Source organism: Myxine glutinosa, chromosome 1 (assembly GCF_964187855.1).
Source record: "Myxine glutinosa chromosome 1, kmMyxGlut1.1, whole genome shotgun sequence".
NCBI classification, from domain to species: Eukaryota; Metazoa; Chordata; class Myxini; order Myxiniformes; family Myxinidae; genus Myxine; species Myxine glutinosa.
In genome coordinates this window covers 18,158,192-18,172,628 of record NC_136261.1, presented here as the reverse complement: position 1 = coordinate 18,172,628, position 14,437 = coordinate 18,158,192, and the positions used below count along the sequence as shown (strand labels likewise).

The 14,437-nt window shown below is 45.4% G+C and overlaps 1 protein-coding gene across 3 annotated transcripts in view; it reads right to left on the bottom strand.

Moving 5' to 3' along the window:
• Positions 1 to 14,152, bottom strand: part of ATPAF1 (ATP synthase mitochondrial F1 complex assembly factor 1) — a 31,429-nt gene extending 17,277 nt beyond the window's left edge. The window contains exons 1-4 of one of the 3 annotated variants that reach the window (XM_078785428.1): positions 12,702 to 12,938; positions 12,291 to 12,386; positions 8,921 to 8,993; positions 8,776 to 8,832 (exon numbers count right to left, since the gene is read on the bottom strand). In XM_078785428.1, coding sequence (XP_078641554.1) covers positions 8,776 to 8,832; positions 8,921 to 8,993; positions 12,291 to 12,292 — 132 coding nt within the window. In that variant the 5' untranslated portion in view covers positions 12,293 to 12,386; positions 12,702 to 12,938. Of the gene's footprint in view, positions 1 to 8,775; positions 8,833 to 8,920; positions 8,994 to 12,290; positions 12,407 to 12,701; positions 12,939 to 13,928 lie in introns of those variants that run through there. The other 2 variants (XM_068107669.2, XM_068107678.2) reach the window with 2 other exon arrangements.
• Positions 14,153 to 14,437: the final 285 nt, after the last annotated feature.

The window sequence follows — 14,437 nt, the reverse complement described above, 5'->3', positions numbered from 1 at the left end:
TGTCATGGGGCCCGCAAGGCTAACCTCCGCTCTGGCAGGGAAAATGGCCTTAAAATGCCTGTTGTTGTTGTTTTTGTTGTTGTTGTATGCTTCTAGGTCATGTGCTGGCACAGAGAAACACAGGCTGTCAGTGCAAAGCATTTTACACTATTTAGATGTGGAGAAATGTTCACCCCAACTATTTGATGGACACTGCCTTTCACCACATCAAAACCAACAAGATATCTGGGATCACAAAGCGACCGCCAAGGGTAAGGCTCTCCCGGCTTGCCTTTGGCAATCGCCCACGACTTACTCTTAGCCCCCGATCCAATTATGGCATGTTTTGTTCAGACCGCCATATGACCATGACCTTCAACATTTAGGGATAGAGTGTAAAAAAACAAAAAACGTGTCCTCATCTACCATCTATCCATAAAACTCATCGTGAAAATCGGAGAAAAATTATTCAAGTTATGATGAAAAAGTAGGTCAAAGATACTAATGAAATAACAGGTGCACAAAGTCAGTGTAGGTACACTATTATGATGCAAGAACATGTTGGAAGGCCAAGTGGTCTGTGAGATTCCGCATTGGCAAAATGGAGCAAGAACAAAAAAAACGTGCTTTTTTTCCAGACCACCAAGACCTTTAACTCGGAGGCGAATGATGTAAATTAAGTGTAAATGCACCTTGCTCTGGGCTATCCATGGAGGGCAATGCCGTTCCAATTGGGCAAACCGTAGTCCAGTTATGGTTAAAAAATGTTAAAATGTCTATAATTGGGTCGTGACCTCAAAATTAGGTCAAGGTCAAAAAAAACATTTATGTCAACCTCTCAAACTTTTTATATCCATTATTGATGCAATTTTTCATTCCGAAAGCCCCAGCCGGCTCTGAGGTACAACTTGGAAATTGGCAAAAAGGAGAAAAATCGAAATGGTGGTTTTGTACTCATATGGGTGTAAGACCTTGAGCTTTAACCTACAGGGGATGATGTAACTGAAGCGTAAATGCGGCTTGCTTGAAGCTATCCAGCGAGCACAATTTGGTTCTGATCGGATAAACCTTCGTCAAGTTATGGTGAAAAATGTTTAAACGTCTATAATTAGGTCATGACCTTAAAAATAGGTCAACGTCATAAACATGTCAATGTCTATTCAAATATTGATGTTAAATTTCATTCCGAAAGTTCCAGCTGGCCCAGATACAGCTCGGAAATTGAGAGTGCAGGAAGAATTTTTTTTAAACTAAACGGTGGTTTAGTACTCTTGGTGGTCTAATTAATTCTGTGGTACCATTAAAAATTGGGGGCGCTAATTGTAGAAACAAACCCTAAAACAGGTATAAGCCTCCTTGGATTAAATAGAGAGGGGCTTAATTACAACTATTTTGTTGAAGGGAGACACATTGGCAGACTGGAGATATATTGACAGCAGGGTGGTGGGGAGACAGGCAGACAGGGGAAAAAAAAGAGGAGAGGCGAGGGGAGGAGATGAGAGAAAAAGAAAGATAATAAGTAAACTGAAAGCAAGAGGGTTGGGTTTAGGGAGGGTTAATTGGGATAAAAAGATCAGGGGTAGGGATGAAATGTGGCACGAAATAGTGATAAACTGCTGTCTAAGAAGGAATCCCCGGAAGGAAGAGTGGAATCATCCTGACTCGGGGAGGAAGTTCCGCAAGCTGGAGAAAAGAGGAACGAAAGAATGAGGTGAGCACTGGGCCTGGATTTTTGAAGGATTACAAGGATGGGGTTGCTGGAAGAACTCACGTGACCTGGAAGGGGTATGACTGGGTGGAGGACTTAAAGAGCAGTGGGAGCAAGACCAGATGCGAGGAAGTGGGAAACCAAAAAAAAAGGAAAATACTTGAGCCTCCACTTCCTTTGTACGATATTGAGCTTTTGTGTCCACTGCATCCAAAGGTGAGAAGTGTGAAGTAAGAGAACTAGCCCATAAGGAAGGGTACTAATAGGGCATCCAGATATGGACAAAGTCCTTACAAGTCCGAAGGAGATGAGTTAAATACAAAACGTGGTTCCCGAGATATTAATCAATGACTCGAGAATGACAGTTTGGCATGAAGGATGTTCGATAACCAAACATATAACAACTTCCCAGGATTTTTTTTTCTTTTTTCTTTTTTTGTATACTGAATCGAGGCTCGTGAAAGAGCTAACATTTATTTCACAAACAAATCAACCAGACAAACAAAATATATAAAAAGAGGGAGCGGAAGACAAGATGGGGAGAGGAGGGGAAGCACACAAACATACCATTTGAGAACAGGGAGATGTGTGGGAGGGAGAGGGCTTGGGGGGAGAAGGCGTGGGAAGGGGGGGGGGGGGGGGGGGGAGAAGTATAAAACACAAGTACACCAAGGACTTCCAGGACAGAAGTTGGTATTTCAAAAAAGTGGATTTGGGGTGAAATTAGCGGGGGTAGAAAAGATCAAGGTTTTGGATGGGGGAAGATAAGAGAAGGTGGTGAACAGCTGTTTTAAAGACCTAGAGGGTGGAGTGGGATTGAAGAGAGTGAGGGAGTTTGTTCCAGAGGCGGGAGAAAAGAGGAATGAAGGAGTGAAGGTGAGCAGAGAGTCTTGATTTTGGCAGTTTAACCATAAGAGGGTTGCAGGCAGATCTTGTGCGACCTGCAGGAATATTTGGGGGACAGAGCCCAGAGAGAGCTGGGGCGGCAAGGCCAGAGAGGAGTCGGTAGAAGACGGAAGGACCACCAACCTGCCTGCGGTGAGTGAGTGAAAGGCCCTTGGAGTTAGCTTCATCGCGGGAGATTCCAATGATTCTGAACGCTTTGGTTTCAACAGCGTGAAGACGAGCTAGGTGTGAGGCAGGAGCACCAGCCCAGAGGGGAGAGCAGTATTCCATTGAGCTGCGGATGAAAGCTTTGTATGTGGTGAGGAGCTCAGGTGTGCCAAGGAAGGACTTCGCACGACAGAGGATGCCCAGTCGGCGACTGGCTTTGGAGGCCAGATTTGAAATGTGGTTTTCCCAGGAAAGATCATGGCAGATAGTAAGACCCAAAAGCTTGAGTGACAGAACTTCTTGGAGAGGATTATTCAGAAAGTAGATGGGAGGGTTGTCCAGTCGGGTCTTTTCGGAGAGACATCGTAAGAGTGTGAGATTTGTCAGGATTGAAAGACATGTTCCACTTGTTTGCCCAGTCTGTGATTTTGTCCAGGTGTGCAGAGAGTGAGGAGGCTGCAGACTGCTGATCTGAGGGATGAGGAATGGAGCGACAGAGAGTAGTCATCAGCAAAGAGATAGAGAGGATTTTCAAGAGAGTCAGAGAGATCATTGATGAAGACCAGAAAAAGCACAGGGCCCAGAACACTGTCTTGGGGAACTCCAGCCTGAACAGGAAGAGGAGATGAGAGAAACCCATTCAGGGCCACACGTTGACTACGACTAGAGAGGAAGTCCGCCAACCACGCGTGGAGATTTCCATGGATACCAAAGGAGGAGAGTTTGGTGAGCAGAGCGGGGTGCCAGACCGTATCGAAGGCATGTGATATGCAAAGGGAGACAGCTCTAATTTCCTGTTTGGCATTGAGGACCTCCATCCATTGTTGAGAAAGCAGAAGCAGCATGTCCAGAGTAGAGGGACCAGGTCTGAAACCAAATTGATGATCAGAGATCAAGCCATTGGAGAAGAGGAAAGATTTCATATCTGAAGCAATGATGGATTGTATTACTTTGCTGATAATTGGGAGAAGGCTGATTGGTCTGTAGTTGCTAGGATCTGTTTTTGCACCTTTTTGTGCATAGCGGTGATGTTGGCTGATTTCCAAATGGATGGCAGATGACCTTGAGCAAAAGAGAGGGTGAAGAGAACAGAGAGAGGGAGTGAAATAGTGGAAGAACAGGCTTTTAGGACCCGTGGGCTGATGCCGTCGGGTCCAGTTGCAGAATCAGAGTCGAGGGTTGACAGAAACTTTTCCACCTTGTCAGGAGGAATGGACACAGAGTCCAGGAGCAGCTGGGTACGACTGGGTACGGTGGGTACAGAGAGGGATGGGTTTGGGACACAAGATTTAGAGGCAAACACAGAGTTGAGGCATTCCGCTTTTTCACGTGCGGAGTCAGCTGTGTAGCCGTTTGAGGTGAGGGAGGGGATGGAGGGGGAACAAACACCAGAAACAGATTTGACCAGATGCCACCAGGATTTGGAAGAGGGAGACAGATAAGAGAGTTCGGTCTTGAGAATGGAGAGATATTGTTTCCTGGCTCTCCTGAGGGTGGACACACACTTGTTTCGGGCTTTGTGAAAGGAAATGAGATTTCCTTCCATTGGATTTGCTTTCCATGAGATGAAAGCAAGTTGTTTCTGGGCAACAGCCTCACCACAAGATTCCGTGTACCATGGACGGGAGGAAGGGTATGACAACTGAAGACGAGATGGGATAAATTTGTGCATGAGAGAGAGCAATTTACTTTGGAAGAATTCCCAGGATGAGTTGATGTCAGAGGCGGTAGAGATGGGAGACCAGTCCAGATGATTGATGGCTGCTTGAAGACCATGCCAGTTGGCCTGAGTGAAATGCCAGACTCGTTGACGCTGAGGAGGCTCTCTGAGAATGGTCAGAGAGATGTCCACTTTAACAAGCACATGATCAGATGAGCCGATTGGAGCAGAAGAAGAGCAGCAGACATTTTCAGGGAAGTCAAGTCAGAAGAGAAGATGCTCCGTTGACTGAGATCCGGGTCGGGAAATTTACAGATTGTGTCAGTCCCAGTGAGTCGAAGTCCTTTGCTGAAGAGCCATGGCTGGTGAGAGAGGTACCCACACCCAGCCAACTGGCATGGTGACAGTTGAAATCACCACATATGAGGAAGAGAGAGTTGGGATGGGTAGATAGAAGTTGGTCCATATTATCAGACAGCGAGATGTAGATGGAGTCATCACTGTTTGGTGGACGGTAGAACACACATATGAACAAAAGGTGGGAGCGAAGGGGAAGCCGTAGCCAAAGGTATTCCTGGGGGTGAGGCGGAGAGAGGGCAGTGGAGGGCGAGTGAGGAAGAGGTTTTTTTTATAAAGATAGCATCCCCACCTCCAGGACGAGGGTCAGGTCTATCATACCAGAGGAGGGAGTAACCTGGGAGAGATACCAAGGAATCAGAGACATCATGAAGGAGGAAAGTTTCTGTTAAGCAGATCACGTCTGGTTTGTCAGAAGCAACCTGTATGGAGAGATTGAAGGTAAGGGATGTGCTTGAAGGCCAAAATAATAGATGATTGAAGGCCAAAGTAAGGGATGTGCACCATGTTCTGTGAGCGAATCCATATGGATCATATTTGTTGCTGTAGACCGCCAAATCCCTCTTTCTTAAATGTGAAATTGGATTTGACTGCATTTTCAACGATACCCACCCATTTGAAAGATGGCACGTTGCTGTTCAACGGGATTCATAAAACGTAATATATCAGGAAATCATGACCATGGAAACTTGATAGTCAACTACTTGGAATTGGAATGTGGCAGGAGCATCCCAAAGCACGTCTGTTGCAGAGTGATTCCATGATATCCATGATATCCACTGCTCATATACATCCAGATGAAGATAGGATCCAACATCCATCAGGCCCATGTGGTGCAGCACTGAAGGAAGGAGCGTAACATGGTCTTCCACATCTGTCCGGACAATCACGGGCGATGGAACAGATCATTACCTTTGAGAAAATACTACTCTCCTGGTGAAATGTTGCCATATATCACGATGATATTACTTACCATCTGTTACCTGATGCCATTTACCATCTTGTGGAACCGACCAACGTTGCATTGCCAGGACAAATGAGAATCAATGTATAATCATAATTGCATTGTTGAAGATATTAGGCCACAGTGGACAAATCCAAATGGAATTTGAACCGAATATATCTGTATCGTGAAGCAACGTTCAGAGAACGACTCAAATCGAACCGTCCGACTATTTATTAACAATTGATCAAATAATTCCATTGATCATTAACGAATGATAAATAAAAGAAAACACTGCGGTTGGATTTCCTTGTTCTTTGAATGGTGATAAAACGTTTGTATTTGAGTGTCTTTTTAATAAAAGGCCACAACTAGCAATGGGTCAAACGTCATACAAGCGTGCAAGTTTGCATCTAGAGGCAAACATCATACGAAACTACGCCATTTGTGTCTGTCTGATGAATTTTTGACACCAATACATTCTGTCCTTACTTATCCAATCTCAACCAAACTTGACAAGATGACCAAGGGTTACACAATGAAGGTTGTAGCGCATTCATTTGCCCCCCCCCCCTCCCTAAGGGGGTTTTCTCCCCCGAGCTGGTTTTCCCCACCAATGCGGTCAATTAGTTGCGTGTTGAGGTGGATAGCCATATTAAGTTAGCTTTATCGTGGCGTTTTTTCCAAGGCCGCTTCGAATAACAAAACTAATGATAATAGCGTAATATTAATGTTATTACAAAACAATATTAATACTGTGGTGCTGCACACACACAACTCGATTGCCAGAGAGGTAGGCCACAACGCGTTGGTACAAACAAAGAGTCTTTATTCAGAGCTCGTACTTCAGCACTGGGCGGGCTCGACCTTAGAGCCCGCATATATGTCCCGAGGCCACGCCTTGTCCCCGGCGTGGCCGATCGGTCGAAAGGCGGGGCATGCACTTTCGTTCCCCGCCTGGACGCTCGCGCCACCCACTGGTGCGCGGAATTATTGTCCCTTGTGCTCGCCACAATACAAATAATATCCCACCTCCCCAAGGGGTTTTTCCGGCGAGTCAACGTATATAAATAGCTTATCATGGCGTTTTCGTGAGAGCAACAACGTCTACCAGAGGTAATGAACATTAATGAACAGTGATGAATATTATAAACCACAAGCACGTATGATTAGCTTTTTAAACAGTCGCTAATGCTGTTTATAACACTAAATGAAGAAATTTGTAGGAATCCTGACATCCTTGAGGTAAGTTTTACTTACAGAACTGAGCGAAGATCTACTGTACTCTAGGTACCCCATAAGTGTTGGGTTAATAACATGGCCCTTTCTGCCGCTACCGTGGCATTTTTCGTAGTGAACTTTTGAAACTCGCTCCTGCTGTTTAAGATGAAACTGAAAGGGAAGAAGCCCGGGTTGTGCTCATTTACCAAGCAGCTAGCTAGCGCTTGCCAAGCCAGCCATTCCTTAACGGTTTTGAATGCAATGCTTGCTCGAATGTTTAAACCACTTGGCGATCTCTCCACAAGAAACTTGGTAAATGAACACAAACCCGATGTTCTTGAGACCCGACCATAGATCGACTGTAATCTATATACCCCAAAGAGGAATGACCCTTTCTGCCCCTCTCGTAGTTAGCGGGTGTACAAGTTTATAAAATTCGATTTGCTGTTGAAGCAAAAAGTTACGCGACAGGATGCAATTAATTTAAGAGGTGGACAGGTTGGGAGAAAGAAATACAAACAGAACTAGGAAGTTGAATTTGACACAAATGCATTAGTGGATATGCCACCCGCCCATGTTACATGTCAACCCACTATCACTATGACAGAGAGAGGGGGGGGGGGGGGGGGGCATACGTAGAAGAGCGAAAACATCAAATGCTTCTATAGCTTGAGTTATGGGCTGCAAAATGATGTTCTAAGGGCAAATGACCTTTGACCTGTTCAATCGAAAATTCAATCACTTAATCTTTGTATTGCATTCCATAAGTGTGCGAAGTATGGTTAAAATCTATTGAGTGGTTCACAAGTTATTGCAGAAACACTGATTGAATGAATATGAATTAATATGCAGAAAGCAAAATGTAAAGAGGGGCTCGGGGAAGGAGATGCAGTTGGGTATTAATGTTAGTGCAATCAGTGTTTGAAGAAATATGAAAAAAAAATGGCCTTAAAACGATCATTCATTCATATATTTTCAAACACTGATTGCACTAACATTAATACCCAACTGCATCTCCTTTCCCTCCCGAGCCCCTCTTTACATTCTGTAGCAATCTCCAATGCGATCTGTATTTGTAGGTTAACTGCTATTCAGCAGTGCCAGAGGTCCACGTGGTCAAAATGGGGGAAAAGACATACAGGGCCAGGTGGCTCAACAAAGGAGGGGATTCAGAAGCCTTGTGGCTGAAATTGGAGATGAACGTAAGAGGCCACACCGCTTGCCGGAAGTGAGAGATTTCCCCCAATGCCGCACGGCCAATTACCGTGTGCCAGGAGGTCTAGGACACCTCTCCGAGTTGGGGTTATAAAAACGTATTGCGCTAGGGCCGAGACTGGTCGGTTGGTTTGTGTGGGAGAGCTGTGAACGTTGGACTGCTGCATCGCTCAGTCTCTGTCTGTGTGTGTCTGTCTGTCTCTCTCTGGCTGTGTGACCTGCCTATCTCTGGGGGTTGCTGCACAGACAGACCACCCCACACCGCAGCATACTGGGTCCACTTTGCACGAAACCTCTGCGCGACCAACGCCTACTCACGCCATATGTTCTTTATCGTCTTGTACCTCTTTGTAAGCATCGGGGAACAGAAACCGCACATCTTGTTACAGCAAACTGGTAAATAAACCCATAAACGGGTGAATTAGAAACGCGCATTGGCGTGCTATTAAAAGCGAGTCACCTGCAACGGTTTGCTCGGCCATTTTTGACAGGTGGGTTCACTGCGGTCATGTGGTGTTTAACCACTAACTCCAACCCCAAATTAACGAGCGGAAGCGGAGACCTCCACAGTCATGAACGTTCAGCGCATCACCGAGCCATCATTGCTGCGCTGCCCATCCATTTGGTGACCTGACTCACCTTTCTGCCGTGTAGAGCATTTGGTGAAGTTTTCTCTTTCTTGGGCTTGTCCACATCCTGGGAAGGAGACAGTCATAAAAATGTTGAGTAATGTTACCATGTCAAAGCTTGCAATCAGGCATCTACTTGTCTTGAGCACAGGTACCTTGGTATCTACAGCAGACCTGGCCTGCTCATTCAGAAGTGAGATGCGCTTTGTGAATGTCTCTGGCTCAGTCCTGCAAAAAAAACAAAAAAACGCAATTGGTAGTTATGCATCGAACACATCATGTGCTGCCAGGATGACCTCAAGGTAAGCACTAAGCACACTCACCTCCAAGCTGTCTAGCCTGTGTTCGAATCCTGACCCAGCTACAAACTGTAATCCACATGCAGAGCGATTCATCGGTGTGTGTGCCATCCCTCGGATGGACGTTAAACTGCCAGCATTCATTGGTGGATGTTAAATAGCCCGCGGTGTTCTTCGAGAAGAGTAGACAAACTACTGCCGGCAACAGAAACAGATTACAAATACCTGCCCTGACCTACAGAGGTCATCCCATCCGTGGCACAGCCTCACCCTCAGCAAATTATGTTGCTTTGGTTGTTTTACACTGAAGGGAAAACTTATAGAGAGTGCATGGCCATTGTGAATTTGATAGGAACCGTCGTTTAAGGCCATTTCCCACCAAAGAGCGGGGGTTGGCCTTTTTTTGGGCACCGTGGTCCCCTTTTTCAAGCAATGTTTTATGGCTGGATGCCCTTCCTGCCACCAACCTTGTTAATCACCTCTTGCGACACTCAGGGAATTACCAGTGAACTGGTACTCAATTTGCCGACCTCGGAAGGACGACGGGCTGAGTCAACCACCCTGGTGTTAATTCAGCGATCGACCGGGATTTGAATCCAGGATTCTAGGATCCCAAGCCGGCATGTGAATTTGATAGCTCCAAAAATATCTTTGACTTCGCATAGTAGGTAAACACCAACATGGCGGCCGTAGTACAGAAATTCTGGGTGGAGTCAGGCTTCTGGGTGGAAACTGTCCAACCAATGGGTGGAACCAGCACGTACGCATGGACGGACGCACGGCTCCTTTTATAGTGGAGGTAACCCTTTAATAGTTGTTTCCCACTGATATCCGTCCATTAGTCCGTCCGTCAGTCCGTCCGTAAACACTTGAAACTTCTTCTCCGAAACCGCGGATGGGATTGCGACCAATTTTGGCACAAATGATATTTGTTATGTTGTGACTAAAGTTTGTTCAGGGTATTAAAAAAAATTGGGGCCTAAGGGGTTTTACTGGGGTCAAAGTGGATCCAGGTTTGACCTCCCGAAATAGGAATTTGCTTTTTCCTCTGAAACTACACAAACTATTTCGATGAAACTTAACCACAGACTTCATCACCCGTGACCTACCGAAGTTTGTTCACGGCATTAAAAAAAATCGAAGTCTAGGGGGGTCTATGGGGGTCAAAGTGGGTCTAGGTTTTATCCCCCAAAATAGGTATTTGCTTTCTTTTCTGAAACTACACACACAATTTTGATGAAACTTGGCCACTACCTTCACCACCCATGCTGTACCAAAGTTTGTTCACGGCATTAAAAAAAATCTTCTCCTTTGGGGGTGTACGGGGGGATTGCCCCCAAAAATAGGTATTTACTTTCTTCTCAGAAACGACACACATGATTTCGATGAAACTTGACCACAACCTTCACCACCCATGATGTAGCAAAGTTTGTTCACGGCATTTAAAAAAAATCTGCCCCTTTAGGGGTCTACAGGGGGGAGTTGCCCCCCAATATCGGTATTTTATTTCTTCTCAGTAACTACACATGCAATTTCGATGAAACTTCACCACAACTTTAATCACCCATGATGTACCAATGTTTGTTCAAGGTATTAGAAATATTAGGGTCTTAGGAGGTATATGGAGTTTGAGGAGAGAGGGTTTGCCCCCCAAAATAGCTACGTATTTTGTTTGTTTAAAGTCTTATGATTATGTTAGTATATTCTAAATGCTGCCCTGTCTTCTAGCAATCATTGAAATTGGTTTAAAATACCTTTAGTCGGTGCAGTATACTTTTTATTCCACCAGGTGAGCACCAGGGGTATTGCCCCTATGTTTATATATACATGGACTAAGGATTGTAATGGATCACATGCAGTACCAGCGACGTCATAACAACGGCTCCGCCTTACTCACCACACTCAGCCGGGCACTTCCTTAGGAGGAATTTCCTCCTCCTCATCGATGCCAACTGAAGGGGATTGTCCGTGCTCTATCCTTTAAATGCTGAACATCAAGCAAGGACGCAGCACGTACCATTTTTGAAAAGTCTTTGGCGTGACTCAAATTATTGTCTCTCGATGGTAAAGAATCACTTTAAAAATTCTCCAATAAGGATCTGGATATTCACCACAATCTAGTAATTTGGTCCTTGTTACATTTTGGTCCTTGTTACATTACCCAAACTGTTCATCAAATTTTGGCTGAATCCATCCATAACCTTTTGAGATATCCTGCTCACAGACAGACAGACAGACAGACAGACAGACAAACAGGGATGAATACATCTATCTATAATTCCAGTAATCTCTGTTTGTACGTTTGTCTGTGACCGCTGTTTCTCGACAACCACGGGTCCGATATACTTTTAACTTGCCAGGTATATTGCTGGGGACCCGAGGATGTGCCTTTTCAAGGTTTCATATTAATCGGACAATTACTTACCGAGCTATGTCCAAAAAACGATTCAACCAATCAGAGAGCAGCGAACTATCGCGTGTGCCGAACGTGGCGGACACACTCTGCCTCGGATGGCACATTTGAGAGCGTATTCATTTATTTCACGTTTGCAAACTATGTTGGCGTTAAACTATGTTTTAAAACTAATAAAAACGAATTTGCGATTCATTCGCTTTCCTGCGCGTTTGTGCACGCGATGGCGATTTCTTTACCAAACTCCGGAAGCCGTTCGCTTTGGACCAAACCATTTCATGTAAATAGAGGGGGGGGATATAATTTTAGATATAGATATAGTACGGGCAATGCCCTAGTAATAGGTAATAAACAAAACTTCTGCTGCACTACAGTGTGAACTGTGATGTTCTTCTTCTTCGTTTATCTGTAGCACATGGCTGAAGTACCATCATTGGCTGAAGGAGACATAGCTTTGCTGCTGAAGAAACACCCCCTGTAAATTAGGACAGGAATTTGGAATTTGAACAAACAACTCACGGTGCCGGCGATAGCTTTCCTACTCTTCGTGAAGGACACCACAGGATCTTTGACGGTGACGGATCTTTGACGGATCCCCTCTACGATTCCTTCACTTCATCCTACCTTCAACCACCTCTTTCAGCAATCTAGCTCTTCTGAAATGTGACGAAGGCGGTTTTTCCATCTCTTCATAATTGTCTCAATTAAACCCCTCCTCTACTCTCTTCCCCGACACCAACAACTCAAGAACTTCTTCATTTATCTTGTTACTAATTAACCTATCCAATCATTCCCATCCTTCACCACACTCACATTTCAAAAGATTCCAGACTCTTGAGGTCCTCCTTTCTCAAGGTCCATGTCCCAGACCCGCAAAGCCCCGCATTCAAAATCAAGGATTTCACCGATCTCATGGAAGAACAACGTGTCAGAGGGAAAATTTTTTTTAACAAACTGGCAGTGGGACAACACTTAGACACAATAAGCAAGGAAATGAAAGAAGAAGAAGACGAAGGGGAAAGGGAAGAAGAAGAGACAGAATAAGAGGAGGAAGAAGGAGGAGATTAAGGAGAATATCGGGAAGAACAAGGAGGAGAAGAAGGAGACGAAGGAGAAGATTGAGGAGAAAAATAAGGAGAAGAATAAGGAGAATAATGAGAAGAAGAAGAAGAAGAATAACAATAACGACGAGTTAAACTGCCAAAATCAAGACTCTCTGCTCACCTTCACTCTTTCATTCCTCTTTTCTCCTGCCTCTGCCACAAACTCCCTCACTTCAATCCCACTCCTCCCTCCAGGTCTTTAAAACAGCTGTTCACCACCATCTCTTATCTTCCCCCATCCAAAACCTTGATCTTTTCTTCCCCTGTTAATTCACCCCAGATCCACTTTCTTGAAATTCCGACTTCTTTCCTGGAAGTCCTAGCAGTGTCCATGTGTTTTATACGTCTCCCACCACCCTCCCCCTCCCCTTCCCATGCCTCACCCCCAAGCCCTCTCCCTCCCACAGACCTCCCGATGTCCCTGTTCTCTACTGTTGTATTTGTTTGCTTCCCTCTCTCCCCCCATCTTGTCTCACGCTCAATTTATTATATGTTTTATGTGTCCGTTTTTTTTTTTTTGTGATTAATGTTGGCTCTTACACGAGCCTCGATCTTGTATCCCCCCCCCCCAAAAAAAAGAATATAAATAATAATAATAATTATAAAGAGAGAGGCGTGGAACCTGTAGTTAGACAGGGTAAATGAGGTAGAAAAGGCTGCAGGTATGCATGGGGGATGACACGAGATAGTGGGAGCACCACCTGCTTGAACCTCTGGAAGAAAACTGGGATCGTGTCGTGTGAATTTCAGGTAGTTGGATGTTCGTCTACACAAGGAACTTAACGAAACACTTGTTCTTCAACCCACGTGACAATGTTGGCCACCACCTTTGTTTTCCCCCAGAATGCTTTGACCAGCATTGACGTCACGTCCTGTACAACGTTTCCAGGGAATACGCAATTCCACAAAATTTCAGCCTTTCACTATTGTGGATCAATTCTTCAATTAAAAAACTAAAATCCACATCAACCTTGAACTGCCCTTGTACAATAATGCAATATAACTGCTCACCTTCCTTACATCGACTTTGTCACAGCTAGTGGAATGAATTGATTAACTCTGTACGGCAGCTCATTGCTCTTCCATGAGCCTCGACCTTCATTATAAAACACGCAACAGTACTCCTCTCATCACTTCCTAAACGATCAAAAAGACCATGACATGTGAAAGTCTGACCCCGCCAACTTATAGCTCGTCTCGATTGTAACACAAACCCTTCCCTCGACATTCCCATCTGACACCCAGCAGGCTCCTCGTGTGCGCGTCATGGAATAAACCGTGAGCTCTCGGCACGGATTCCAAGTGGGAAAAGGAGCACAAAGTAACGTTAAGAGACCGGCTCGCTCGCCTGCGCAATTCCTCGATCTTGACTCCGTATTTCGCGAGGAACGGGTTATCTGGTTGGGAAAGGCCACAGCCTTCGGAAGAGGACAACGGCGCAACAAGGCGGAAGGGCCGCACAAAGCCGCCATTCAGGCCTAGCGCTTGGGCCCATGGAGATCGGAACCGCGCGGACAGAAAGCCCCGCCAAGCGGCGCCAAGAGTCGACGCAGCCATGAACAGTGGCACTGTGGCAGTGGGGGAAAAAGGGCAGGGGTGGAGCCTGACTGCCTGAGCACAAAGTGGGCGGAGAAAGGGAAGAGTTTGAATAAAGGGAGGAGCTTGAGGCTAAAGGGAGGGGTTTGAGAGTAGAGGGAGGAGAAAGGGAGGAGCTTGAGAGTAAAGGGAGGCGGTTGAGAGTAAAGGGAGGAGCTTGAGAGTAAAGGGAGGAGCTTGAGAGTAAAGGGAGGAGCTTGAGAGTAAAGGGAGGAGGTTGAGAGTAAAGGGAGGAGGTTGAGGGTAAAGGGAGGTGTTTGA